Source organism: Sceloporus occidentalis, unplaced genomic scaffold (genome assembly GCF_023333645.1).
Source record: "Sceloporus occidentalis isolate IW3139 unplaced genomic scaffold, rSceOcc1.0.p SCAF_3, whole genome shotgun sequence".
NCBI classification, from domain to species: domain Eukaryota; kingdom Metazoa; phylum Chordata; class Lepidosauria; order Squamata; family Phrynosomatidae; genus Sceloporus; species Sceloporus occidentalis.
Window position 1 is genome coordinate 225,754,439 of NW_028316983.1, and position 26,030 is coordinate 225,780,468.

The 26,030-nt window shown below is 37.0% G+C and overlaps 1 protein-coding gene across 2 annotated transcripts in view; it reads left to right on the forward strand.

The window, feature by feature from the left end:
- Positions 1–25,777, forward strand: part of LOC149317575 (ER membrane protein complex subunit 2) — a 65,288-nt gene extending 39,511 nt beyond the window's left edge. Inside the window, exons 4-11 of one of the 2 annotated variants that reach the window (XM_089517837.1) lie at positions 1,140–1,225; positions 2,736–2,793; positions 10,658–10,743; positions 10,914–10,973; positions 16,415–16,496; positions 16,944–17,054; positions 20,052–20,156; positions 25,466–25,777. In XM_089517837.1, coding sequence (XP_089373963.1) covers positions 1,140–1,225; positions 2,736–2,793; positions 10,658–10,743; positions 10,914–10,973; positions 16,415–16,496; positions 16,944–17,054; positions 20,052–20,156; positions 25,466–25,552 — 675 coding nt within the window. In that variant the 3' untranslated portion in view covers positions 25,553–25,777. The remainder of the gene's footprint in view (positions 1–1,139; positions 1,226–2,735; positions 2,794–10,657; positions 10,744–10,913; positions 10,974–16,414; positions 16,497–16,943; positions 17,055–20,051; positions 20,157–25,465) is intronic. The other variant, XM_089517838.1, reaches the window with a different exon arrangement.
- Positions 25,778–26,030: the final 253 nt, after the last annotated feature.

Below are 26,030 nucleotides of genomic sequence, written 5' to 3' on the forward strand. Positions count from 1 at the left end.
TGTTATTGAGATTCTTCCATTTAACCTTTTTCTAATTACATCTTGGATCAAATTTCAACAAACAGTTCAGCACAGTTAGTTTCCAATTTAAAAATGCCTGCTGATGCCTTTAATACCTGTTACAGACTTATCTCATAAGTAGTTGTTTGACCTTAATCAAAAGTCACAACCTAGATTGTACAGTTGTAGTGTAATCCTACATATGTCTCCTCAGAAGCCCCATTGAGTACATTGGGATTTAATATCACATAAATGCGTATAAAACAACACCCTTAATTTAGGTCTTTAGATCAAATCTAGAGTTAAGCCTGGTTATTGTAAACCCGGGGAGGCGTTACAAACCACTGCTTTGCGGCGGTCTCCCGGCCATGCTGTTTGCTCTGCGAGGGAGCCGCTGCAGCCAAACCGCGCGGCTCCCTTACGGAGCAAAAAAGAAGCTCCAAAATGGAGCTTCTTCTGGCGGCATGCTAATGACGCCGCAAGGAGCCAATGGCGCACTCGCGACGTCATTAGCGCCGCGTGACTGCGGACACACAGCGTCCGTTACGTCAAGATGGCAGCGGCCATGTGGAACGGCTGCCGCCATTTGTTACGGACAGAGTCCATAACAGGAATAGGGGTGTCTGGAAGAGGCGCCCCTTTTTTAAACTGGGACATCCTGAGGATGTCCCAAGTGGCGGTTTGTAACCCGCCATCAAGATGAATAAAATGTAGTCACATTTTTTATGGATGTCAATAATTACTCTAGGTGGAACTAACATTTTAGTCCTTTTTTGTTCTGATTTTCTTGCATTGCATAACTGTTCATAGGAATGCAAATTGTGGTATATGCTTGAAACATCCAAAATAGTTTTATCTGTAAAGTGTAGTTTTGTTTCTCATATATATATATATATATATATATATATATAAATTGACTACAGGATATTTTCGTTGTCTGGGTTTTGTCTGTCATGGTGTCTCAAACTTTCCTAGAAAATTGTTGGTATGCTACTTTGGCTAGTACTAAGAGGCCACTGCCAGAGGATCATCTCTGTTACTGTACTCAGATAAACCACACTTGATTGTTAGTTTCTGACTTTAGAGAAAAAGGTTCCTTACCTCCTGCTTTCATATGTGTGGTGTTTTTCAAAACACAGTTTTGTCTTCAAGAACTAAGACGGCAATTCCCTGGGAGCCACAGAGTTAAGCGGTTAACTGGCATGAGATTTGAAGCCATGGAAAGGTAACTTTGTTTTTGAAAAAATATTTTCCAACAACTGATGGTTGTATTTGTCTGTCTGGCTGTCTGTAATCCAGAAGCAAAATTCCAGGAAGGGAGCAATTTTTGTATAGTTGGTAATAGATGATCATCAGTTGTATAAAAACAGACTTTAACTAGCATGGATATAACTAAAAGAAATGTTATTTCAAGGTCCAGTTACTAAAAGTTGTCAACCACCTCTTAGATGTCAGTAGCAAAGTCCAACTCTTTCAAAGGTGCTTCTGTGATTCATATAGGGTGCTATATCTGCTATCCTAGTAAGAGTTACAAATCAAATGTGGAATTTGAAATCTTGAGCATTTATGTTTCTTTCTAAAGGAGATTTTTAACTTCTGTTTTGAGATACAGTTTTAGAAAATCAATCCCACATCACAGAAATCAAAATTATTTGGAACTCTGCCCTTACACTTTTCATAAATATGTACTCAGCATATTAAAGCAGTTGTCTAATTTGGGGTTACAGCATCAATTGAAAATTGAAGTATGAGAGAGATGTATTTTTCAATGTGTTAAAGCCCCCTCCCCCCAATTATCTCCATCAGAAAGTCATATATGGATGGGGTAGAAGAGGATACCAATTGACGATGTGCATTTGGGCTAGTTGCTTCATAACAAACTGAGTGCCCCTTACCCCTGTTCTGGCTGTTACCTGGGTTCCAATTATAGCTAGAATACCCATTTGAAAAAGTTTGAAACTGTGGGAAGCAATCAAATTTATTTATTTATTTTAGAATTTCATATCTCAGCAACTTATGATAGCTTACAGTAAAAGAAGAAGAAAAAAGCCACCCACACATGTTCAATAAAAAAGATGAACACAGTATACTGTCTAGGTAAATTCACACACACACAAAAAGCAAGCAGTCCCAGTTGCATCAGAATATACATTCAATTAGTTTCATGAACCAGATGCAGATTCATGCAGATGCAGATGCCTTCAGCAACTGTGTCCCTGTGTGTCTTGCATTGTTGAGGTGAAAGAATATGGAATTATACCTAGTTACTGGCTAAGTACTGGAAACCGGAAAGAATACCCAGCATAGAGGAATGGATAGGGAAATTGGTAGAATTAAAAGAGATGGACAAAATAACGTTTTGGAATAATAGAAAGTCAACAGATTATTGGGGAAAAGAATGGAAATGGCTGATAAAGTATTTAAATAATTCATGGGGATTAAAAGGTAACATGTAAAGATACTTAAAATATTTAGCATATATAAATAATACTTTATTCTGTATTAAGATATATGGGAGGGGGAATGATCAATAAGAGGCAGGGCAAATATGGAAGTTAAGAAGGTTTATGTACAGATGTATGTACAGATATAAAGAAATAATATTGAGATGTTAATTTGATGTATTTTGTACATGATGAAAAAATCAATAAAAAGAGGGGGGAAAGAGAAAGAATATGGAATTGCTAGAGCTATGTTGAATTTACCTGCATGTTTTTGTTCATGCATTATGCTAGATATGATGATGCAATCCAGCTGTATGATCGGATTTTACAAGAAGATTCAACTAATACTGTAAGTTGAATTGAAAAGTAACCTTAGAGCTATATATTTTGTGCTAAAATTCTAAAATTCCTAGTTTAAAATTCCAAAGTATAAAACATGAAATATAATTAATTTAGGATAAGAACACACTGACATAAAAAGCTGGCTTCCAGCTGCCTTGGGGGCATGGTGTCCACATGGTGCACACCTCCAAGAGGCCTGGAAGCTGGCTTCATGCTGCCTGGATGCCCAGCTTCTGGGCACTCCGGCAGTGTGGTGTTTAGACCTTAAAGCCAGCTTCTGGCTGCAGCAGGGCTGAAAAGCTAGCTTTTTGCCAGCCCAAAAAGAGTGGCTGTTTGCCACTTCTTTTTTGGCTGGCAAAAAGGCAGATTGGGACCACGGCATGCTGCTGCTACAGCCCCGATCTGGCTTTGTCAGGAGCGACTTCAAGTCGCCCCTTCAGGACGCTCTGTTTTGCCCTTCTGTCAGCTTTCCCAGATGTTGATACCTTTCTCTCTCTGCCTTTCTTAGCTATTTAAGACTTAGTGCTTTTAGCCTGTGCTGCAGTGCTTGAACTAGTTCTTAGTAAGCATATACAGCAGACCCTTGTTATACGCTGGGGTTTGGTTCCAAGATCTCCTGTGTATAACAAAATCCATGTATGCTCAAGTCCCATTAAATATAATCACATAACAAAATGGTGTCCCTTATAAAAAATGGAAAATCAAGGTTTGATGTTTGAAATTTATACTTTTTTTTGAATATTTTCAAACTGTGGATGTTTGCATCAGTGTATAAAAAATCCGTGTATAAGAAGGGCTGACTGTAATACTAATGTCCATAAATGTTCTCATTTCCAGAAGGCAGATCAAAAGAACAATATATTTTGATGCACTTTCCAATAGTCTAGTTTTGAATTTATTATATCTTATAAGAGAGGCAAGTAGCATATAGCAAATTAATGCATGTGTTTTACAGAATGCCTCCAAAATGCATTTTAAGAATATTTACAAAAATGTCAGTTTACTAAGAATGGAGTGAATGTAGCTTTGGGGGAAATGGGAACTTGAGCAAAATCAAGTTTAACAGATTTGCCCATTCCTATTTACAGGAGTTTCTAGTCATACTGGAGTCTCATAAGATCACAAAAACACTGGGTTAAAAAACCTGAATTCCTGAACCATCCCCATGGCCTGGGCTCTTGAATCACAGAGGCAGCCACTAGTCAAGAAAACTCTTTAATATAACTTTTCTTCTGCAATAGAAAAGAAGACCAATTGTCTGAAGCTGCAGTAGCAATAGAGCTATAGTGACATCAGAGAAAAATGTCTCCGATTGTTTAAAGAAGTACATTTCCCTATCTTTGGAGTTAAGATATGAAAATCTTGGCCCTCATTTCCCCAGGATTGGTAACTAAGCTTGTGAACCCTGAATTAGAGTTCTGAGGAAGTCTTTAAAAGGCATTGTTCATGTTCACTGATGTTCCCTTTCCCACTCATTTTATGGGTGTGATAAAGGGTAAGTGAGACTGCTTTATGCCTCGATACTTCTCAGGTGAGAGGCACCTTGCTAAAATATATCAGGAAGTTGTTTCAAATCCCATTGTTTGACACCTCCATTTCATCCTGGGACCTTTCATCCTTGGTCTCATCCTTACTGTATTCAAAGAAGGGAGAAGAGTGCCCACAAAGGCAAAGGAAATCTTGGCTGCAGTCCTCCAGGAAATTTGAAACAGGGTATTCACTGGTTATTAGAAGTGGCTAGCCTTAGGCATGTCATCATCTGCCAGAATTTTTGCAAAAACCATAGTGATTCTGGTGACCTATCTGCATATATTCACATTTGTCCTTGCTTGGATGCTCTTCTGATCTCGTCCACGTCCTAAGACATGGATGAATGGTCAGTTTTGAGGATGGTATGGCCCACAGTATTTATTTATTATTATTCACAGTAATTGAATTGCATTACTTTATTGTAGCCGAGTTATTAGAATCATTGAACCCCAGCTTTGGTAATTCTAGTAGCTCGGTGGTGGCTCAGGAAATCATGGTTCTTGAATCAGATCAATTTCTGTTGCCGTTCATACAGATCTCTTGTGTGATGGTATAGTCGACCACTCGGATCTGAGCTGACTCCCAGCTTCATACCTGGATATTGAATTATCATTGCTGGTACAGATTCTATCAGTAGAGTCTTCAGATCTTCTAGAGGGCATTTGTCGGTTGTTGCCAACAACAACCAACAAAGTTGGGAAAACATTTCAACATATCCAGGGCCACCTCCACATTTCTTCAGTTTCTTCAAGAGGTTCTGGAGAAAGGGATTTAAATTTAAAAGGTAGTCCTCTCCTCTGCCTGTCTTCAGCCAGTAAGGTCTTTGGGGAAAGAATGACATAAAGTGGATATCAAGAGAGCCTAGAAGACAAAATGTATCAGACAATGCAAATAAATATGTCAAATACCAAATAAATAATAAGGACAAGCTTTCTGAACACATTTTTAGTAATATGATGTTGCTGTCCCCTTTGCTGTTTGTGCATTCTTTTTCTTACAAATAAGCCCTGCTTCTAATGGTTGCAGTTCAAATCATTGTGCGCAAACATCCTAAAATTGTCAGGTAATAATATTCGAAATAGTAGTACTGTGTAATGAAATAACAGAACAATTCATTTTTTTACATTTCTTACCCTTCTTAAAATCTGGGCAAAATTGAGCAAATGCCTTTTCTTTAGACAAGTGTGGCTAATTTGATTTTTCTGTGTTAAAGAATGAAGGTTAAGTAGAAAGTTTTGATAAATTGTCAGGTATTGGAGTTGTTTATATGTCATCTACCTGTTAATTATTTCCATGTGCACATATGGCTGCTGTAGGAAAATGAATGCTTCATGGTTTTAAACTGAAACTATTGCTGAGTTTGTCTTGGCACTAACTTGAGTTTAAAGCAGTCTCTTCTGGTGTGCTGACACATGGAGTTGCTTAGATATATTAAACATTTTCTCTTGTTTGGCAAGTGAGACATAGACTTTTGTTCACATAAGTCATGTAAAAATCACGCATTGCAGGAGCTGACAGTTTCAAACAGGAAAGATAGGGGCTGCCTAAGGATTAAAAACAACTTTAATATCCATCAGCTTTTTCCATTAGGGTACTGAAAGCTGTAAACTTTCGCTTATGTAATAGAAAAGTGCATCTTAGTGCCAGTCATTGTTACATACTGAAGCTGTGAAATGTGGAAAGGGACATACATTTTAATGTTCAAAAGAGATGTTAAATTAGATTTGGGTTGTTGTTGTTTTTCTAAAAAAAATCATATAAAAAAGGAATACTTGAAACACTAAATTAAAAATGGGGCATGTAAAAATCATAGTCCATGTACTATGTAATATAGCCTTGACGTGAGGTGAAAAGCAGTTCTCAGCAATGTGTCTTATGCATGGCCAGATTCTGTTATAGTCCATTAGCCCCAGCAGTTGAATCCTTGAACAGGAATTCATCTCCTTCTCCAGCCTCTTGATGTGTGCCTCATAGATTTCTACTTCGAATCTTCACTTGGGTTTAAAGCCTTCTCCAGAAAATAATTCTGAGTTGCTGGAAGAGAGCAGATGAAGTTTGGTTATGAAAGTGAATCATATCATGGGAAACTGAGCGTACAAGAGGAAATGTGCCTTGCATTTGTCTTTATAAATTTCAGAATCAAGTCATTATATAGGTACCACAACAATCCTACCTCTCCAAACAGTCTGAGGTTGTTTTAAAAACAAATAACTGTCTTGCTGTTAGCGCAAGACCTTGGGGCTTAATGAGTACAGATTTTCTAGCAGAAGAAGAATGTGTGTGTGAATTGCGCAGAAGCTTTGTTCTGACTTTTTGAAATGTTATCTACCAATTGATATAAAATCTGTACCTTCCCAGAATAAAGGGCAGTCCATTTCTGTAATGAAGAAGAGGTCCTTTTACATGTGTGTAACTAAAACAAAATGTCTAAATTTAGTAGGAACTTGTATTCCAGTGAAGGGCATCTGTGTGTACCTCTTCTCGAACTATTTGATATAATTCACTTTTCATGACTAACAGGCATATCCTGCAGTTCATTTTTAATTACGGTATCAGAAATTATGAATTGAATTTTGGCAAACAAGAGAGAGTTTCTAGAATCTTCCTTTATCAGGCAACCTCCAAATCCCATATAAAATATAATAGTAATAATAAATAATTAATAATTTGTTTTATTTATATACCGCTATTCCAAAGATCATAGCGGTGAACAGCAAGTAAGCTAATTAGCAAGTAAGCTAATTTGCCCCCAATAGTCTGGGTACTCATTTTAGCGACCTCGGAAGGATGCAAGCCTGAGTCGAGCTTGGGCCCTTTTGCTGGTCTTGAACTCGCAACCTTGTGGTTTTGAGTGAATGGCTGCAGTACAGGCATTTAACCACTGCGCCACCAGGGCACCAGGCAGGCAGGCATACAGGGCACAACCACCAATGCAGGAAAGTCAATAATGACTCCTAATGTGCACTGATAGTCCAGTATACTGGAGTACCTGGGTTTTGATATTGCAACTTGCTAAACCTTTAGGATCTTGCCATAATGATATAAGATCTCCACTAGGAACCACGATTTTGGAGAAGTTTTTTTTAAAAAAAAACAAAACAATAATCATGTACTTACAGACTATTTACTAGTTTTTTTAACCAGTTCTCTAAAGAAAACTGGGTCCAAAGTGTTGGAAGATTTTTCTTAATGATGGAGTCATCAACTCCTTAAAACTTCTGCTAAAAATTTCCTCCCCCACAAACCATGTCTCAGTCTGTGTTGCTAATGAAATTCAGAAATTGACACATGTTCAAATCTACTTTGAGTCTACTTAAGCTAATTTTTTTAAAAAAATCATAACAAATGAAGGATTAGTTCTTGAGCCAAATTGGGATTACTAGCCCATTTAAGAGGTATAGCTTGGAACAGTTCATTGTTTAATAAAGAAACGTGGAGCATGCTAAAGTACTTCGGCTCATTTGATACCGATTATACCATAAGTGTTTCTTTAAGATGACCTATATCTTTCCATTAAGAATGATGGCTTTACAGAGCCAGCTAATAATCTCTGTAGAGTTTTGTTCTGAATGCTGGGAAATGGATAGGGGGGAAATTCCGTGTCACCAGTTCTGCATGGTCAAGCAAAACGGATCTGATTGCAGACACATTTTGACCAGGATCCGAAATACTTTTGCATTGAAAAGGGAAAAATTCCTCTTGTACGTCAAGCTAGTTCTCAAGAATCTCTTGTTTTGAGAATAATTCCAAACACTTTTATAGACCCTTTCTACCCTAGCATTGAAGTAAATTTCTTACCTATTTATCAGAAGAAGGCTACTTTATCTGCTAAGTTACAGTTCCATAAATCAGTTGGTATGAATAGAGACAAGCTTCTGTCTTGCATCATTTTTGACTTTAAACATATTTTTCTACATTTCTTACATCCAGTAATGAAAGAGATTGTTTCATAGAACCAGAAGGATTAAAACTTTATCTTGAAAGCATTTCATGATAGATTTGATCCCACAATACCTTACGTAAATTGCAAAATGGATGTGACTCTCAAGTTTTCTATTTTTCACTTAGCTTGAAAAGAATATAGTCATGGAAGGCTGGTGCAAGACTATTTAATATGTTGTTTAACATCAAGATCTTTTTGTTTTAAATTGTTTCTTCTAAAGTTTACCATTTAATTGCAGCCATGATGTTGTATAAAAGATGATAGTTCAGTTACTAAACTTTTAGTCTGGAATGCTAGCTGAAGGTTGACTTAAAAATTATTTCCCATACAGCTAGCTTAGACTCATTGTACTTATAACATAGTAACAGTTGTACGTGTTTTCTTAGAACCATGGGGATACTTGCATAGCCCTGTACCTTCAGCAGATTTCACATGTTTATACCACTTAGAACTTTTCCAACATGATGATTTGCTTTTCCTATTAGAAAATCAGAGTACCGTGTGACTTTGATTATCTAAATCTGTCAGTCAGTATTTAAAAGTATTGTGGAACTGCCTCTTCCAATTACAAAACCAAATTGGTCTGGAACAGAACTGCACAGTCTGAATTGCTTCAGACTGGTCTGGAGAGAAAAAATTGTTGGTGGTGATGGTTTTAAAGAAAAGCAAACAGTTTACCTTTGAACTGCACCATATAGGAAAAACTTCATGGTGAAGAGGACGCTGCCCATAGTCAGCTCTGGCTTCCAGTAAGGGACATGAAGCTTTCTAGCACTCTACATTCACAATGCTGGGAGGAAAAATGGTATGTGATCACTGAACATTATATATTCAGTTCTTTTATGCAGGTTCTTGTGCTTTTGCTAGGCTGAGCTGGTAGCTAACCTGATGACAGAAATGGTGGGACATCAGGTTGTGCTGAAGCGCAAGAAAGTGATGTGGTAGCCAGCTGAGGAAACTCAGTGAAATTTCTTGATTACATCAGTGCAGTTTAACCAAGTTTAAACATTCAGATAGATAAAACTTGGGTTTTTTCCTCCCAGTACTGAACTTATAAATTGACAGTGTCAGTTAAAATATATCTATTGATACTTAGAAGTAATGTTTGTTTTTTTTAAAAAAATAGTTAGCAATAGTGTTGTTTTGCAATTTTTTCAAAGCCCTGTAATTCTCCCCCCCCCCCCCCATTTTTTTTAAAATTGCATTAAAGAAGTGATGGACATTTTAGATGCCTGGAATTCAAGAAAGTTGATTGTAGAGCAATGAATTCTATGCACTGCTTAATACAGGTGACCTTAGAATCAGGTATTACTCCCTCTCCACCAGCTTTGTAGCCCTCTGATCAAATGTCTGGTAGGGGTTAGTGCCAGATAATGATCAGTTGATACATGTGCTCTAGAAAAGGATATAATGTTTCCCTTAGTAGGAGGCTTAGGGCTCTGAATAGCTTCTGTTGTGTGGGAATACGGCGGTTTACAAATAGAGCAGCAGCCGCTGGAAACTCTAAATCCAAACCATTTGAGGAGGCCCTCCTTGTGTATTTCTGAAGGAATGGCATTCAGAAGTGGAAAGAAAGAGTCCCTGTCATGGTGATGAACTATCTGTTCTGTTGCAGCAATTGCAGTTTGTTTGTGCGTATGTGTTTTTTTAAGCAGGATCAGTTAGCTCAGTAAATTTCGCTGGCAATTTATGCATGCTCCCAAACTAAAATTCATAAGGTCTATCTTTTAATTTATTTTCCCATTATGAAGTTGTTAATTTGGTGGAACAGATGCCAGACAACTTACTGTGTTAGAAACTGAAATTTTCCTAAAGCTTGCTACTGCCAGGAGTCATTTGCACAGCATTTGCCCATCTTTTCGTATGGTCAGTGCCACACATGGAAGAGGCTGCTTTAGAAAACCCTGATTTCTGTTTCTGACAGTTTTGCAATACTGCTCTTAGAAGTTTTCCCTTAATGCAGAAAAAGATCTTGGAAACATGGGTGGGGTATCTGGATTTCCTATACTACTCCAGTGACTGACTGGCTGACTGACTGACTGTGAGATAGAAAATGGGAGGCCATATGAATGCTACACTGGTAGATGCTGGACTAGATGAAAACCAGAATCCCCACTGCTTTGTAATTATCAGAATCTGGACAGACACTTATTTGGATGAAGTGATGCATACAGTTTGCACATAAAAAGTAAAAAAAAAGTAATGCAACAGCAAGAAGACTTTTTAAATCACTCAGCAGGATGTCAGAGGGTACATTTATAAACTCCAGCTGAGTTGTTGCTCAGCAGTAGAATGGTTCTGGCACTGAGATAATAATTTGCACAGCCAAAATGCCTTTTTTACCAAAAAAAAAATAAAAATTATGAGCACATAATCCTCTGTTAATTTCAACTCACAGGCAGCAAGAAAACGCAAAATTGCCATTCGAAAAGCCCAAGGGAAAAATGCAGAAGCCATCCGAGAGCTGAATGAGTATTTGGAACAGTGAGTATTTTATAAGAATGCATACTGTGTTTTGTACTCCTAATAAATCTTTTTTTAATTAAATTGGAATTTACATTTGATTTATTTCTTTGCCTTCATGCTATTCATTTTACAGAATCCTTTGTTGTTGTTGTTGTTTTAAAAACATCAACCTCTCTTTCTCTGATTAGATTTGTTGGTGACCAAGAAGCCTGGCATGAACTTGCAGAACTTTACATCAATGAACATGAGTAAGTTATTTACAGAGTCTACTTCACAAAGGAAGGTTGGGATTAGTTATGTTTTTACATGCGATAAAGGCCCTCACAACTGTTTTCTTAAAGCTTTTATTGGTAAATGCCCAATTGTATTTTACCAGGACAAACAATATGCATATAAGTATTTCATTCTGTCTGTCCGATTTAGTCCTTGAATGTTTTTTTAAAAAATGAAATGAGTGAAATTTTATTTTTAAACTGCTTGTAGGAATACAATCTTATTTTTAAAAGTTTATTTAAACAGATATATTTTGAACAAACTGGTTGCCAGCATTACTTGGTTTATTATGCTAGATGCAAGTACAAGTGGTCTTAATTTAAGAAACACCATCTATAAATTGCATTTAAAGTTTAAGATTTGTCTTCTGTGAGGAAGCAATACTACACTTGATCTTAGACAAAAAGCAGAGAAGTGATGTGGGGAAGCATACTAAAGACCCGATTTGGATGTATATATTAAGAAAATAGTAAAGAAAAAAAATTAAAAGCCTTTACAATAAGGCTGTATGGTCTCCAGGGCAAAAGACAGTGTTGTGACAAGAATGCTGAGTGTTGTAGGAACTTTCTTATTGGATATTTAATGTTTTTGTTAGCTTTTTATTGCTTTAGTGACAAGAGGAAATCCCAGTGTGAGTGGATTAGTTCAAAGCTTTGGTTTGAGTTTTCTAATATCATGGTATTAATTCTAATCTTCATTCCAGGGCCAATTTTTGTAAGCTTTTCCCACTCCTGCCTTTATTTTTTGAACCAGGCCTAAATTATACTAGGTTGTTTCCTTCCTTCCTTCTTTCCTTCCTGTCCTTTCAGATAAAATAATGAGATTCTTAGGAGAAGGCACTCATTCCCAATGGAGACCCCATAGAAGGGTGGGGGGTCTCCTTCTCACAGAGAAGAAATATTGTGAGCTTGTATTGGCCATTTATTTTAAAAGATAATTTCATCTTCTAGATTTTTAGAGAAAAAAATGTTCATTAATAGTATAAAGGAGTTATTTAGTTCCAAAGCATATTAATTAATTGTTATAGCAACATGTAGTAATGCAAAATGTGTGTCTTGATTTAAATAGAACTTCCTTGAACATGTAGGCAAGGAATTTAAATTTCCATGGTTTCTGTCATATCAAGATCAATCTACCTTGCCATAATACCATTAAGTGGAAGAAGTAGCAGTGTGTCCGTACATATATTTGTAGGACCTAGAGACTGAATCTGATCTTGGTCCCAACTAGAGTTAAAGTCATTGAAAGGAATAAGATTTATTAGTCATCCCTTTTAATAGTGTCATTGATTTCATTATGTCTGTTACCGTTGGGATTAATGTTGAATTTAGCCCAGAGAGAGAGAGAGAGAGAGAGAGTGTATGGTGAACTAATCACAACAATATTTGGAAGTGATTGTACATGTTTACTCCTTATGCTAACAAAGAAGAGGCATTAAATTTCTCTATTAGAAATAATTAATAATAATTTGTTTTATTTATATACCGCTGTTCCAAAGATCATAGCGGTGAACAGCAAGTAAGCTAATTAGCAAGTAAGCTAATAATGTCTTCAATTAATACTAAAAATATTGGAAATCTTTCCAGGCTTCCAAAAATACTATGTATAGTTTAGTGATGTTTTCTATATGGAACTTTTCTGACTTTAATAATTACTTATATGACTCTCAAAGAAATTAAACATTTACAAAAATTGAAACAGTACAAGCCCTTTGTGCAGGCTTATGCTCTTTGTATAGTATAAAACAGAAATGAGCACTGGGATGTTAAAAATGTGTTCAGTACAATTTGAATCATGTTTTAAAACCCCTCTTTTAATTTTGTACAAAATGTATAAGAAATAGTTGAGCAATTGCATAAGACTAAATATAATTCACCTGAAACATATAGCAAAAAAAGATTTTTTAAAAATGAAAATATATTTAGAAATAAACCTACAGATACATTCCAATTCTGTTTTCAGTAATAAATGATCAATTATTTTCTATGTTGTTATACTGGAGTGTTTTGATACTAATCACTCGTGTTTCTGAATGCATTCCACACTCATATTTTGATCATTTGGATTAGCTGAATAATTCATACTAGATTTCTAATGTAAGTGAATAAGTCAATAATATTGTATAAGGGGAAATATAGATAGATAGATATTCCAGTAATGTAGTTCTGTTCTTAATTAAAATCTCATTTTCACAAAGGAGTGTTAATATTAGACCTGCAAATTTGGGCAGCTGGTGATTTGATTTTTCAGACTCTGACATATGCACAAGAAAAATTCTTCCCCAAACTGGCACCCCCTTTATGTTTTGTTCTGTAGTGCCCACCAGATCTTGCAATAGGCCCTACTGCCTGTTAAGGAGGAGATGGATTCTGCTGTAAAATATCTGCATGACATCAGATTTTACAAGGTTTCTCTTTGGGATTCAAGGGTTCATTGTCTGCATTGAGACTCAGAATTGATTCAGAAAAATTGAACTACATGTTTCAAGATAGATAGGAGTTTTCTAATCTGATTTCCATGCCCATGCCCCATACTGCTAAAGCCAGTTATTGTCTATGTAATTTCCAAAAGAGTGGTTTCCCTGTTCCTCATCTATTGATTTTCCCTATGCAAATTATTCCTTTATATACCATATATACTTGACTATAAGTCGACCTCATGTATAAGTCAAGGGCAGGTTTTGGGGCTAAAATTATGGATTTTGATATGACCCATGGATAAGTCGAGGGGGTAAAACTTAGGGGCATGTAACAGAGGATGTAAAGGATGATGCTAAGGAAAATAATAAATAATAAATAAATAAATGATGTGAAAGAAGTTAGAAAATTCTGCCAGGCATAATTTGTGCCCATCCTAAAGGCTGGATGGATGAGAGGGATCCATGCTTCTTTTGGTGCTCCCAGGATGGGCTAAGCTTTCGCCTTTTACCACTTTATTCAGAGAAAGAAGATGACTCATATATATATATATATATATATATATATATATATATGAGTTAAAACACAGTAATTACATTGATCCATGGATAAGTCAACCCAGTTTTTTGGGGTCAATTTTTTGACTAAAATTGTTAGACTTATACATGAGTATATACAGTAGCTTCCAAGTCCAGAAGTAAAGCAAGAGAGCTGGGATGAGAAGAATTTTCAGAGAAGAATCTGTGAGTGTAGCAGACAGGTTAGGCACTTGGTCCTTCCACATACTGCTTATATCCTAAAACATTAATATCCACAAATAAAACTCTTCTGCATGTTGGTGGCCACTGCCATCAAGTTAATTCCAGCCACCAGCAAGGCTTTCAGAGTGGTGGCTCTGGAATTATGAGTTCTTTGCTCTTGAAGAAACATCTGTTTTTAAGTGAGTTTTGGAAAGATAGGATTAAATATGGTTTTGATAATAAAGGTGAAGGATTTTGTACATTGCTTTGTTTTTTAAGTATTTTGCTTTGACTTTCACCGCTAGTATTTTATTCACTGTGGGCTTTAGCATCACTTTGAATAGTTTTTAACATGCTAATTTTATGTAAGCTGTGTTGGACATCATGGCTTAAATACAGTTGTGTGCTTTCATTTGCAGTAGGGCTTTTGATTCAGCAGACACTTCTGCTAGTGGAAGAGGAAGCAGAATGGGATTTTGCTAATAAGCTTCTTTTCAGTGCAAGCCCTCTGGAACTACTGTATATGGTGGATAGCTGAGGGAACTGGATCAAAATCCCTTCCAAAAGCATAACCTAATTTTTGTTGGGGGGGGGGGGACATAACGTAAAAATGTGTTAATTGGTAAACTGGGAAATGCAAGTCCAAGAAGACATTGTTGCTGAGATAATGCTCATTTATTTTGTGGCAGAATATGTCTTTATTTTGTTCTTTTAGAAATGAATAGTATTTGCCTGAAAACCTTTTTTGAAAACTAGATGTCTTCTGTTGATTTCTGGTTTTGGATAGAGACTCATCCAATAATTTTCAAATTATGTTTGCCACACCTGTAGGGGTGTCCGTCTTCTAGTTTAACATTTGTTGGTTAAATTTTAAATTTTTAAAAAAGAACAACCGAAAATATATATACTTAAAGCCAATTCTAGATGCAAGTCAACTGCTTTTTTGCATACCTTGCTATACCTTACCATTCAGCTGTTCAGGGATGTAAGGTCATACTGAGAACTATTGTGAAATCATCTGCACATGGGAATGAATGTCTGTCAGCAGCTTTTCAGTCAATGTATCCCTTCTTCAACTGCAATATTTATAGGAATCAGTGCTCACTGTCTTTGCTTAGACTAGTTTACACTGACTCTTTCTTCACTGTTTTAAAGAGGTAGCCATGTCACTCTGTTTTCACTGTAACTGACACACACACACACAGATGCCATTGTTAAAATTAACAGCTTCTTTTGGCATAAGCTTTCATAGATTTTATGGAAATGATTGTAATTCTCAAGAGCTCATGCTAAATGCTAAAATAAACCTATTAAGTTTTAAAAAGTGCCAGAAGACACCCTTGTAATTTTACTCCACAAGGTATTTTAACCATGTGTGTTTGTGAAGAGGGGGTGAGCTTTCTGAGAAGGCTTACATTTCATTAGTCCTTTTCCCCCTTCTCCTGTAATATGAAGAATGGGACTTGTGAATCTCATCTTCAGTGGAATTGTTGAACCCCAGGTGGCCCCTGGAGCCATGTATTATGTTTGTGGTTGAGTTTGCTAGTCTCTCTTTGCATATTAACAGCAGGAGACTGGTAGGCAGAAGCCTGGCTATTTGTACTTTTGCTTTCTCTCTTTCTTGCAATAAACACACACCTGCACGCGTACACACATTTTTTTGATGTAGGAATTCTGGTGAGAGCCAGATTCTATAGTGGTTGGTGCGTTGGACTATGACTGGAAGCCAGGGTTTGAATCCCTGCTCAGCTATGGAAACCCACTGGGGGACCTTGGGCAAGTCATACTCTCTTATCCTCAGAGGAGGGCAAAGGCAAACCCCGCTGAACAAATCTTGCCAAGAAAAGCCTTATGGTCACCCTAAATTGGGAATGACTTGAAGGCACACGATAACAACAGAAATTCTGACAATGGATCTTGATGCTAAAATTAAAAAAAGACATCTGTGGAGAGCGAGTGTGGTGTAGTGGCTTGAGTGTTGGACTAGAACACGGAGACAGGGTTCGAATTATTGCTCAGCCCTGGAAATGCACTTGGTGACCTTGGGTAAGTCACCCACTCTCAGCGTCAGAGGAAGGTGAGAGCAAACCCACTCGGAACAAATTCTGCTAAGAAAATACTGTGCCTTAAGGTCACCATAAGCCAGAAATTATCTGAAGGCATTGAACAACAAAACAACAACAGTTAATCAGATCAGGGAAGGCCTGTGCTTTTGCTTTTTCCTCTCTTTTAAGTGTTGCTTTCTTATTTGTTTTTCAGCTATGCAAAGGCAGCATTTTGCTTGGAGGAACTCATGATGACTAACCCCCACAACCACTTATATTGCCAACAGTTTGCAGAGGTGAGTGTTTCAGAACATTTTGGGCAGCTAGCAGATGTTCTGGCTGAGTAACAAGTTGGCAAGTTGTGTTGTTTCTACCATCTGCCCACTTCTTGGTCCTATAGCTACCACTAATATTTCTTTGCCACACTTGAATCAACCTTCCTCCCCCTGTTAAATCTGGCTATGTTTTCTTTTCTTACTCAGAACTTGTCTTTCAATATGTATATCTCAAGAGAGTTAGTTCTTTTTGGGATGGAAGGAATGCTTGAATTATGTATCAAATATCTCACATATTTTTAAAAACAATTCAAGCTGTATTAGACTGGTACAATTTTCATTAAGGAGGCAAAATACAACTGTTTCAGTTCCTGAGATTTTTGATAATGATATCAGAACTTTTCACATTGTCATGGTAGAAAGGTATGTTAAAGTAAAACTTACTTATCAGTCAAAAATTTATAACAGGTTAAATATACACAAGGAGGTCTTGAAAACCTTGAATTATCAAGAAAATACTTTGCACAGGCATTGAAGCTGAACAATCGAAACATGAGAGCATTATTTGGACTTTACATGGTAAGTCTGAAGGTGTTTTAGTTTTTATCCTAAAATAATTGAATGTTATATTGAAACTTGGGAAAATAATGGAGGGTGTGTTTTGAAAAGGAGAAGTTTACTAAGCTCATGGGGGAGATTAATGAATCTATGTCACGAATTTCTCCCTTGCTATGTGATAGACTTACTTAATGTCAGCAAATTCATCTTTCCTGCCCCCTGTTTTTGCAGTTAATTATGCCTTACTTTCAGCTTTTCCAGTCTTGATTGGGTGCAATAAACGACTGTGTGATATTATATTTCTGATGTAAAAATTATTGTGAAGCATGAAAGTGCCTAATTATACCTATTACGGTAAATAAATTGTTCTGTAGCTTATTGCAGATTTTCAGTGATTAGACCTAAAAATTATCTTTTAGAAAAACAGATCTATTTTGATTCCCAATACTTACTTTTAAAGTGATGAAAGAACTAACTCAGCTTACATAGATGGCTCTAATATAGAGAGAAAGTATACTCTTTCATATAATGAGCATGGACCGCCCTTGTTTCATCAAAGCAAAATAAATTTGTGCTTGTGGTTTAAGTACAGTTTTCCTGCACTGAAATCTGTATAAGAAATTATCATAGGTAACCTCTAATTGTGACAAAACTTGTGAAGATAGAGAAATAAAGCCAGAAAAATTAGGACCAGAGGCAGGGCAAGTGCAGAGGAGTACATGTACTGAGAACTTTCCTGCCCAGCATTACATTTAAATGCCTCTTGTCATGAATCAGTTTTCTTCTGCTGTTGCTTCTTAGTTCCCATGCTGAGAATGGAGGGGATATATAGAAGCCTTTCTTTGACTCTTTCATCCAGAATAATTTGTTAGCAAGAAATTATATAAGAGCTGATTACTGAAAAGCACTAAGACCAGGACTTAATTGGGTATATGTGGTGATGGAAGAAGTATATTAACAGACCTAGGAGGAGGTGATTTCTCTCCCCATGTTAGAGACAGTGCACTCAATACAGGACCCTCTCCCTTTTTCCATGCTACCTATATCATTCACAGCTTTACTTTGGTTTCCCACTCGTTTGGAAAGATGCTGAGGGTGAGGTGTGTCTCTCTAGATGCAAGTTCCTAGTGAATGTATCCAGTTAGGTCTGGTTTAAATGTCTGGGTGAGAAAATTAGACCTCTTTGCTGTTATTGGAGAAACACCAAGGAACTTCTTTCTAGATCAAGGCTTTTAAGACATTCTTAGGTTTATCACCCATGCAAAAGCAGATCTGGTGTAGCTGCCTTGTTTTATCAGTGTTGTACTTGTTCTGCACTGCTAAAAAAGACTCATAGAGTTGATAGATTGCAAAGATCACATTAAAAAGCTTTGAAATAATTCTAGTTGTTACTTGCAAATAGAATAGACTTATTGATTCAGGGGGAACCTGGAGAGTCAGCTCTTATGTAAAATCCATTGATTCAGTAGGCCTACTTTAGTTGAACTAATGTATGGCTTGGGTCCAGCCTACGCTATATGCCTTGGGTCCAGCCTACTTAAGGGAACACCTTCTTCCTTATAATCCATCCCACACGCTTAGGTCCTCTGGGAAGAACCTATTACAGCCTACTAAAACAAGATTGGCCATGGTCACCCAGAGGACCTTCTCATTCGCCGCTCCTAACTTATAGAATGGCCTGTCAGAGGAGATTCGTCAAATTACATATCTTGACAGCTTCAAAAAGGCTGTCAAGACGGATCTCTTCTGATGGGCCTTTCCTGACTGACTGTCCCGCACATATGTTTTAGAATTAATGCTGTGGTTTGCCCTTTTTATACCCCATGAAGCCCTGTCATGAATTGTATAAATGGTTTTATAGATTTTATAGATTTTTAAATTTTTAATGTTATTATGTTAAATTGTATATTTAGTTTTGGATTGGTTGGGATAAGGGGAAAGGGGTTTTTAATTGTATGTTATTAGTTATTTTATTAATATTATGTTATATATTCCATGTATGTAAGCCACCTCAATCCACTGGGGGAGGCGGGGTATAAATAAACTTATTATTATTATTATTATTATTATTATTATTATTATTACATGTAGTTAAAATTTGTTTTTAAGAATCTTTTAAAATAATGTGTTTTGGGGATTTGGATTCCTGATTTCCAGCTTTTTAAAATAGTGCTACAAATTTCTGCTAACACTTCATAAATTTCAGTGTTCTGGAACAGTATACTTTTATTGATGGCAGTAGAAGAGGATCAATTATTGACCAGTAATTCCATGAAATTTTATGGTAGCTGACAAAACCTTTTTGCTCTTAGGGTTATTTGTGACTCTTGTGTTACTATCTGTTGACAAGATTTGAGATTTCGTACATGCTTCCAAATCAAATAAAAATTCCCTTAGAACCAGCAGTCAGGACATGCTGTCTAAATATTAGCATTTTCTAGAAACATGATCATTCCTGCTCTGTATATGTTAAAAGCAATTCTGCTTTTGAAGTTGTCCTAACATCTTGTATTTAAGAACTTGTAACTGAAATAACATGATTTTTATGCAGTCAGGCCTTCATTTTCAAATATATTGCCTCCAGGGTTCCTGAATTGTTACTATAGCAATGACTGCTATCCAAAGTAGCTGCTTGAGGTATCCCGTGAGGCTTACAGAAGATCCCTCTCCATTATTGCAAAGAGACTTAGAAATTCCCTGGAGTTTCACAAATGCTTTGCCATATGACATTAGGAAATGCAAGGTGTGAAGCACAAATACAGAGATATGCAGGACTTAGTTGCTAATTCCTGGTGGAAACGTTCATTACCATACGTACCAAGTTACTCCCATTTAATGGGAAGAAATCTTCCATTTCTAAAAAAAATAGAATCTTACTGAAAAGAGCTTGCAGTTTTTGGTTTAAGACAGTTGAGAAGGTGATACTTTATTTTAATCATTCTGTTTAGAAGGTTCTCTGTGTGTGTGCACAACATTTTACTGTGTATGATTCAATTGCAGTCTTTTTTCCTATCCTAGTCTGCCAGCCATATTGCTTCTAATTCCAAAGCAAGTGCAAAAATGAAAAAGGACAATATGAAGTATGCTAGTTGGGCTGCAAACCAAATCAACAGAGCTTACCAGGTGAGCACTGAACTAAACCCTGCAGTGCATTACTCTAACCTATATGTGTTGGTCTTTTAAACTTGTATATGTGCTGCAGAAGCAGGAATTTGTCTGAGCAGAGTCAGAAAGACACTATGCATATGCAGATCTAATAATCCAAGATACATAATAATAATAATAATAATAATAATAATAATAATAATTTATTTCTATACCGCTGTTCCAAGGATCACATGGATTACTACAGAAGGCCGGGGACAGTATTGTTTCACTTTGAAAAATCTCTTGAATGGAGGGAATGCAAATAACATTCTTTATGTAGTTTTGACTGTTGAACACTAATGAATCCTTGTGCATTCATAGGTTCAGTGCTTATTCAGCTATAAATATAATTAATTGCTGTCCTTGTTACCATGTTCGATCCTGGCAGTTTGACCTGAAAGCCAGTATGTTTACCTTTCTTTTACAAATAGGACTATTATTTATGGGATAATTGGTTGGATTAAGTTCAGTCTTTAATCACTGTTGACATTTTAAAGTTTTAAACCAACTCTCTGGCCCTTACAGAACAGAATAGCTGTGTAATAGCTAGCAGCTTGAAGAGAAAACCATCATATCTTTTACTATCCTATTATCACAAAAATGACTTTCTTTTTCAAAATAATTATTACTAAGTGATTACCACTCATTTTTTAAAAAGAGTTTATATACAGCAATTTAATAACCTGTGTAATAATTGGATCTGCCTAAAAGAAAGGTTTTGTAAGAAAAACAAAAAAAAACACACCAACAGGTATGTTTAAAATGCATAAAATTTTAAATGAGTGACTGATTTTAATTTGAAAACATACTGCTGTGAGATCTCAGTTGTGTATGAACTCAAGCAGACTGTCATATATGCTTTATCTCTGAGCATAACAGAATGAATTAGAAAATTCCATTTGCATTTTTGTACGTTTATAATCAGGTTCCATAGCTATTGTGAAGTTATGTTGGAGTTGGATCAAAACAATTGTAAACTGGCCCCTCTCTCTGTTGATACTTACCAGAACAGTTCACATTTTTACACAACTAAAATATATTTAAAACAAATGTCAGAACTTCTTTGTGACTTCATATGTTTGCGATGCATCGCATACTTCAGCTGTATTTTAGAGAAAAAGTGACAAATACCATATCTAGCTGAAAACTGCAAGGGGAATTTGAATATGCAGGATAAAATTACATTAGAAAAATTAGAAGTTGGCCAGAACCTCAAGTTTACACCCTACTCTGCAAAAAGCTCTATAAGAATTTTTACTGACTGAAGATGAAACCTTGCTTGACATGTGTGTGCTTGTATGACTAGTCTCTGTTCATATATCTACATTTAAAATCAGCAGAGAACCTGAAGTCTCCAGTGAATAGACTCTGAGAACTTGGTAGCTGACAAGTGAACTTGTCAGCGTGAATATTCTGTGCTGCTAAAGGTTGCCATCTTGTGAGAATAACAGTGAAGTGTTGATGTGACAAATGATCCTTTCTTTTAAGAGAAGGCGTATGACATGGAACAAAAGCTCCTGAAATGAAATAAGAAGAGTCAGTGTTGGATCAGGCTTCTCTAGCCCCAAATTCTGTTCTCACAGTAGCCAATCGGTTGCCCTTGGGGAGCCTGCCTGTAATGAGTGTAAAAAGACACTTCATCTCATACTCCCAAGCACCTGACATGCAGCACCATACTGCTTGCAATACTGGAAGAAACATATAGTCATTTTGTCTAGTAGCCATCGATGATCCCATTGTCCATGCATTTATCCAGTCCCTTCATAAAGCTGACCAAGTTGGGCTCTATCATTACTGCTTCTGGCAATGGTTTCTGTAACTATGTGCTGTGAAAAGTACTTCCTTTTACCTGTCCTGAATCTCCCAACATTAAGTAAAAGTAGAGGGCAGCTCTGAAAGAATTAGACTGTCATCTTCTGGCCTATGAGGGAGTTGACCAGGCAAGCCCTGCTCCATCAGGGCTAGCCTGGAAGAAGAGACTCCTCCTTCCATAACCACCATCCTCCGGCCTGCGAGGGAGTTGACCAGGCAGGCCCAGCTCCATCAGGGCTAGCCTGGAAGAAGAGACTCCTCCCTCCATAACTGTCATCTTCCAGCCTGCGAGGGAGTTGACCAGGCAGGCCCAGCTCCATCAGGGCTAGCCTGGAAGTAGAGACTCCTCCCTCCATAACTGTCATCTTCCAGCCTATGAGGGAGTTGACCGGGCAGGCCCAGCTCCATCAGGGCTAGCCTGAAGAAGAAGAGCCCTCCCTCCAGTCCATCTGCCTTGGTCCAGGCCTCAGAGGGAGAGAACAATGCTGGACCTGATCCCCTCCCCCCACCATTCCCTTCTCCTTTTGTGTTGTGTCTTTTAAATTGTAAGCCTGAGGGCAGGGAAGCATCTGTTCCCTCTGTTGTAAGCCGCCTGGATTCCCAGTGATTGGGCGGCATATAAATAAATCCTATTATTATTATTAAACAAGAACCTAAAGAGTAAATATATACAACTGAACACCAAAATTAGAATTGTCCAAGCCATTGTATTCCCTATTACCATGTATGGATGTGAGAGCTGGACAGTGAAGAAGGCATTTGAGATGTGGTGCTGGAGAAGAGTGCTGAGGATACCATGGACAGCCAAAAAGACAAACAAATGGGTCCTCAAACAGATCAAGCCTGAACTCTACCTGGAAGCCAAAATGATGAAACTTGAGGCTGTCATACTTTGGTCACATTATGAGAAGACATGACTCCTTAGAAAAGGCAATAATTCTAGGAAAGGTAGAGGGAAGGAAAAAGGGGGGAAGACCGGATGCCAGATAGATACACTCAATCAGAGAGGTCACAGGCCTAATTTTACAGGACCTAAACAGAGCAGTGGAGGATAGGGGGTCTTGGAGATGTCTGATCCATAGGGTCACCATGAGTTGGAGTCAACTCAAGGACAGTTAACAACAATTACAACAACAACAACAAAGAGCCCCACACCCAATAGTCCCTTGCATATCCCTGAGCAATCCATAGTCTGTATTGGAACTGTGCAGATCATTTTTCTGTTTTTAGTACCACTTTTCACTGTGTTAGATACATTGCTTTGTAGAATCCACTGACTGTAAACATAACTGTATTTTAGAGTGGAGGGGAGACTGAGACAGTGTTATTAAGGAGAGTCATTCCTTAAGTTAACAGGATGCATTTTTTTCTTCAGTATTTTAGGTCAGGTCAGATTGATTCTAAATGTGCCTAAAACTGAATATACAAACTACTTATTTTGAGTTCTATATTCCTGCACAGCTGTGGAGTAGTACCTTTCAGCAAATTGCTTAAATTTTTATTAAAAACACTTTTTAAATGATAGGATTTTTCTGTAACCAGTATCTTCAGAGGCAAGACCTCCCCATCTCTCTAGCATTATTCCTGGGTGTCCCCCCCCCCTTTCTTTTTCTTTGAAAACTTTGTGTGCAGAGATAAAATTCCTCAGATTTGAATGTAGTCCAAGAGGGCCAAAAGAAGGTTAACAATTCCTGTATCTTGTTTCAGCTGGGCTATTACTTGTCTGATCACAAAATTTTGTCAACAGCTCATGATACGTTTACTAAATTCAGTTAATTACAAGAAAAGAGGAACACATTATAAATCAAGAAATCTAGTGTGCAAGACAGCACAGTGCATGGCAGAAGGGGAAAAATCATTAAACTGGAAATTTATTGGGTGCTTAGATGTTTGAGAATAGGCTGTTCTCATAAATGAAAAAAAATAATAACTTGCAATCAGGTACACCAAAGATTATAGTGTGTGTGTTTTCCGCTACACTAAAATTCAGGACAGATGGTACAGATCGAATTATTCGTCAGGAACTTCTGTTTCACAAACCTATCCAGGGTAGATAGAGTATGGTTAAACACCCTCCTCTTATTCCTGTTTACACCTACAAGAAGTGTTCTGGGTAGATGTATCCTTGGATGATAAACTAGCTGTCAAGAATCAGACTGAGTGATAGACATAGTACTACAGTTAACTGAGGAACAATCACTGGGTTTTTCTAGGTGAATCATTTGAAATAAGTGTTCAACAGCATTCTTGCTCTATAGCCAGTGGTCCTAAAACGTTCCCACTGACTTGTGTTCCTAGATATAATATGGAAGAGTTAGCAAATTTCCACCAGGATAGATTGATTTAAATCACTGAAATTGAATAAATCAGTTGAAATCATTCATAAAGCAGGTTTTTCATTCATCGTAAAGCAGGTTTTTTATTTCCTAAACTGTGCCAAATTTATTATTTATTTTATATTGTTGCCATCCTGAGAAATATTAGTATTATGTAATTGCATTTAATTGTTAAATGTTGCTATTTCAAATATTGAAATTGTTTCCCATTTTCAGGTAACATGATGTTGATGTCTTAAAATGTAACATATTAACTTTCTTTTTAGCACTCATTTTTACTTCAAAGATTTTAACCTACACTATGTATTCAGATGAAGTTGTTTTGTCTTTTTTCACATTGTGTATTAGCTGACATGGTGCTAAATAACATACTATGACGGAGACATTGTTCATGATTTTGAAAAATGTTTAAAAAGGTGTGAGAAATGTGGAGGCTTCTAGATGTTGCTTAAACTACAGTTCCCAGCATGCCTCACAGATGAACATGCTGACTAGGGCTGCTGGGAGTTGAAGTCCAACAAGAACTATGGGTTCAAAGGAGTGGTTTTCTATGTTGCCTTGTATGAAGGTTTTGGTGTGAATCTGTAAAATGGATATTGTAGGTACATGGGTCCAATACAGTGCATACTGGCATTGGTTTTATATCAGTTCTCCTGTCACCTTGTATAGGATCAGACTAGAAGATACATTAAATGTGTAGCATCTAGCTTTGAGTTGGTTTCTGTAAGTGGTCGGATTCACCAGGTTCAAGTAAATCTTTTCATCAGCCAGTTTTTCAAACAAAATGTCCTCCTTTATGGAGGAAGGGAAGAATTTTTTTCTTTAGTTCCATAGGGATGGGGTGTGGGTACGTTTAACCTTTAGCTGTAGGCTATATTACAGTAGGAGGAACTGGAAGAGCCACCTCTGAGTATTCCTTGCTTAAGAAAACCCAACAAAATTCATGGGGTAACCATAAGTTGACAGGGGCCTTGAAGAACCATACACATACGAACTTGTAATGGACCTATACTAGTAGGGTTCCTGCATGATTAAATAATCCCTGGTTCTCAGATCTTCCAGTTGCTTCTGAAAGCTTGTGGCCATGTGGTTATTACCACCAGGGATTTTAAAGTATGTTTCTTCGTTTCTCCTTAGTATGCTGGTCGCAGTAAGAAGGAGACCAAGTACTCTTTGAAAGCTGTAGAAGACATGTTGGAGGCCCTGCAGATCACCCAGTCTTAAGCCATAACAAAACTGCCCAGAAGTAGATTTCTTTTTCTAGCTCTGTGTCCAACCTCCAGTCATAAAAAAGTTATGTTAATTTTAAATTGTGAGCTGTGTTAACAGTGGATTCATGTAAGTGAAAGTGACTATCTTAAATAATGTGTTTTATAAGATATGATTCCTATTTATTGCCACTGTGATGAATAGCCACTGAAATAAATAAAATGAGTGAATTTTATTGAACATCAGTCGCTTCAGATCTTGTATGTACAGTAAATGCTTAAGCCCATAACCTGATGTAGAAATAAACTTAAGTGATGATAAAGCAGAATGATTTATTGTACATAAGTAGGAGTGCTGGAAACCTGCACATAAAAATGAATGCCATATGGTGGATAACATTTTCAAAACAGAGCAGTTGATGCAGCAGTACTAAAACTATACATGTGCTAAATAGAGGCATTAACCTATTACTGTTTCTGTACATTCTTTATTG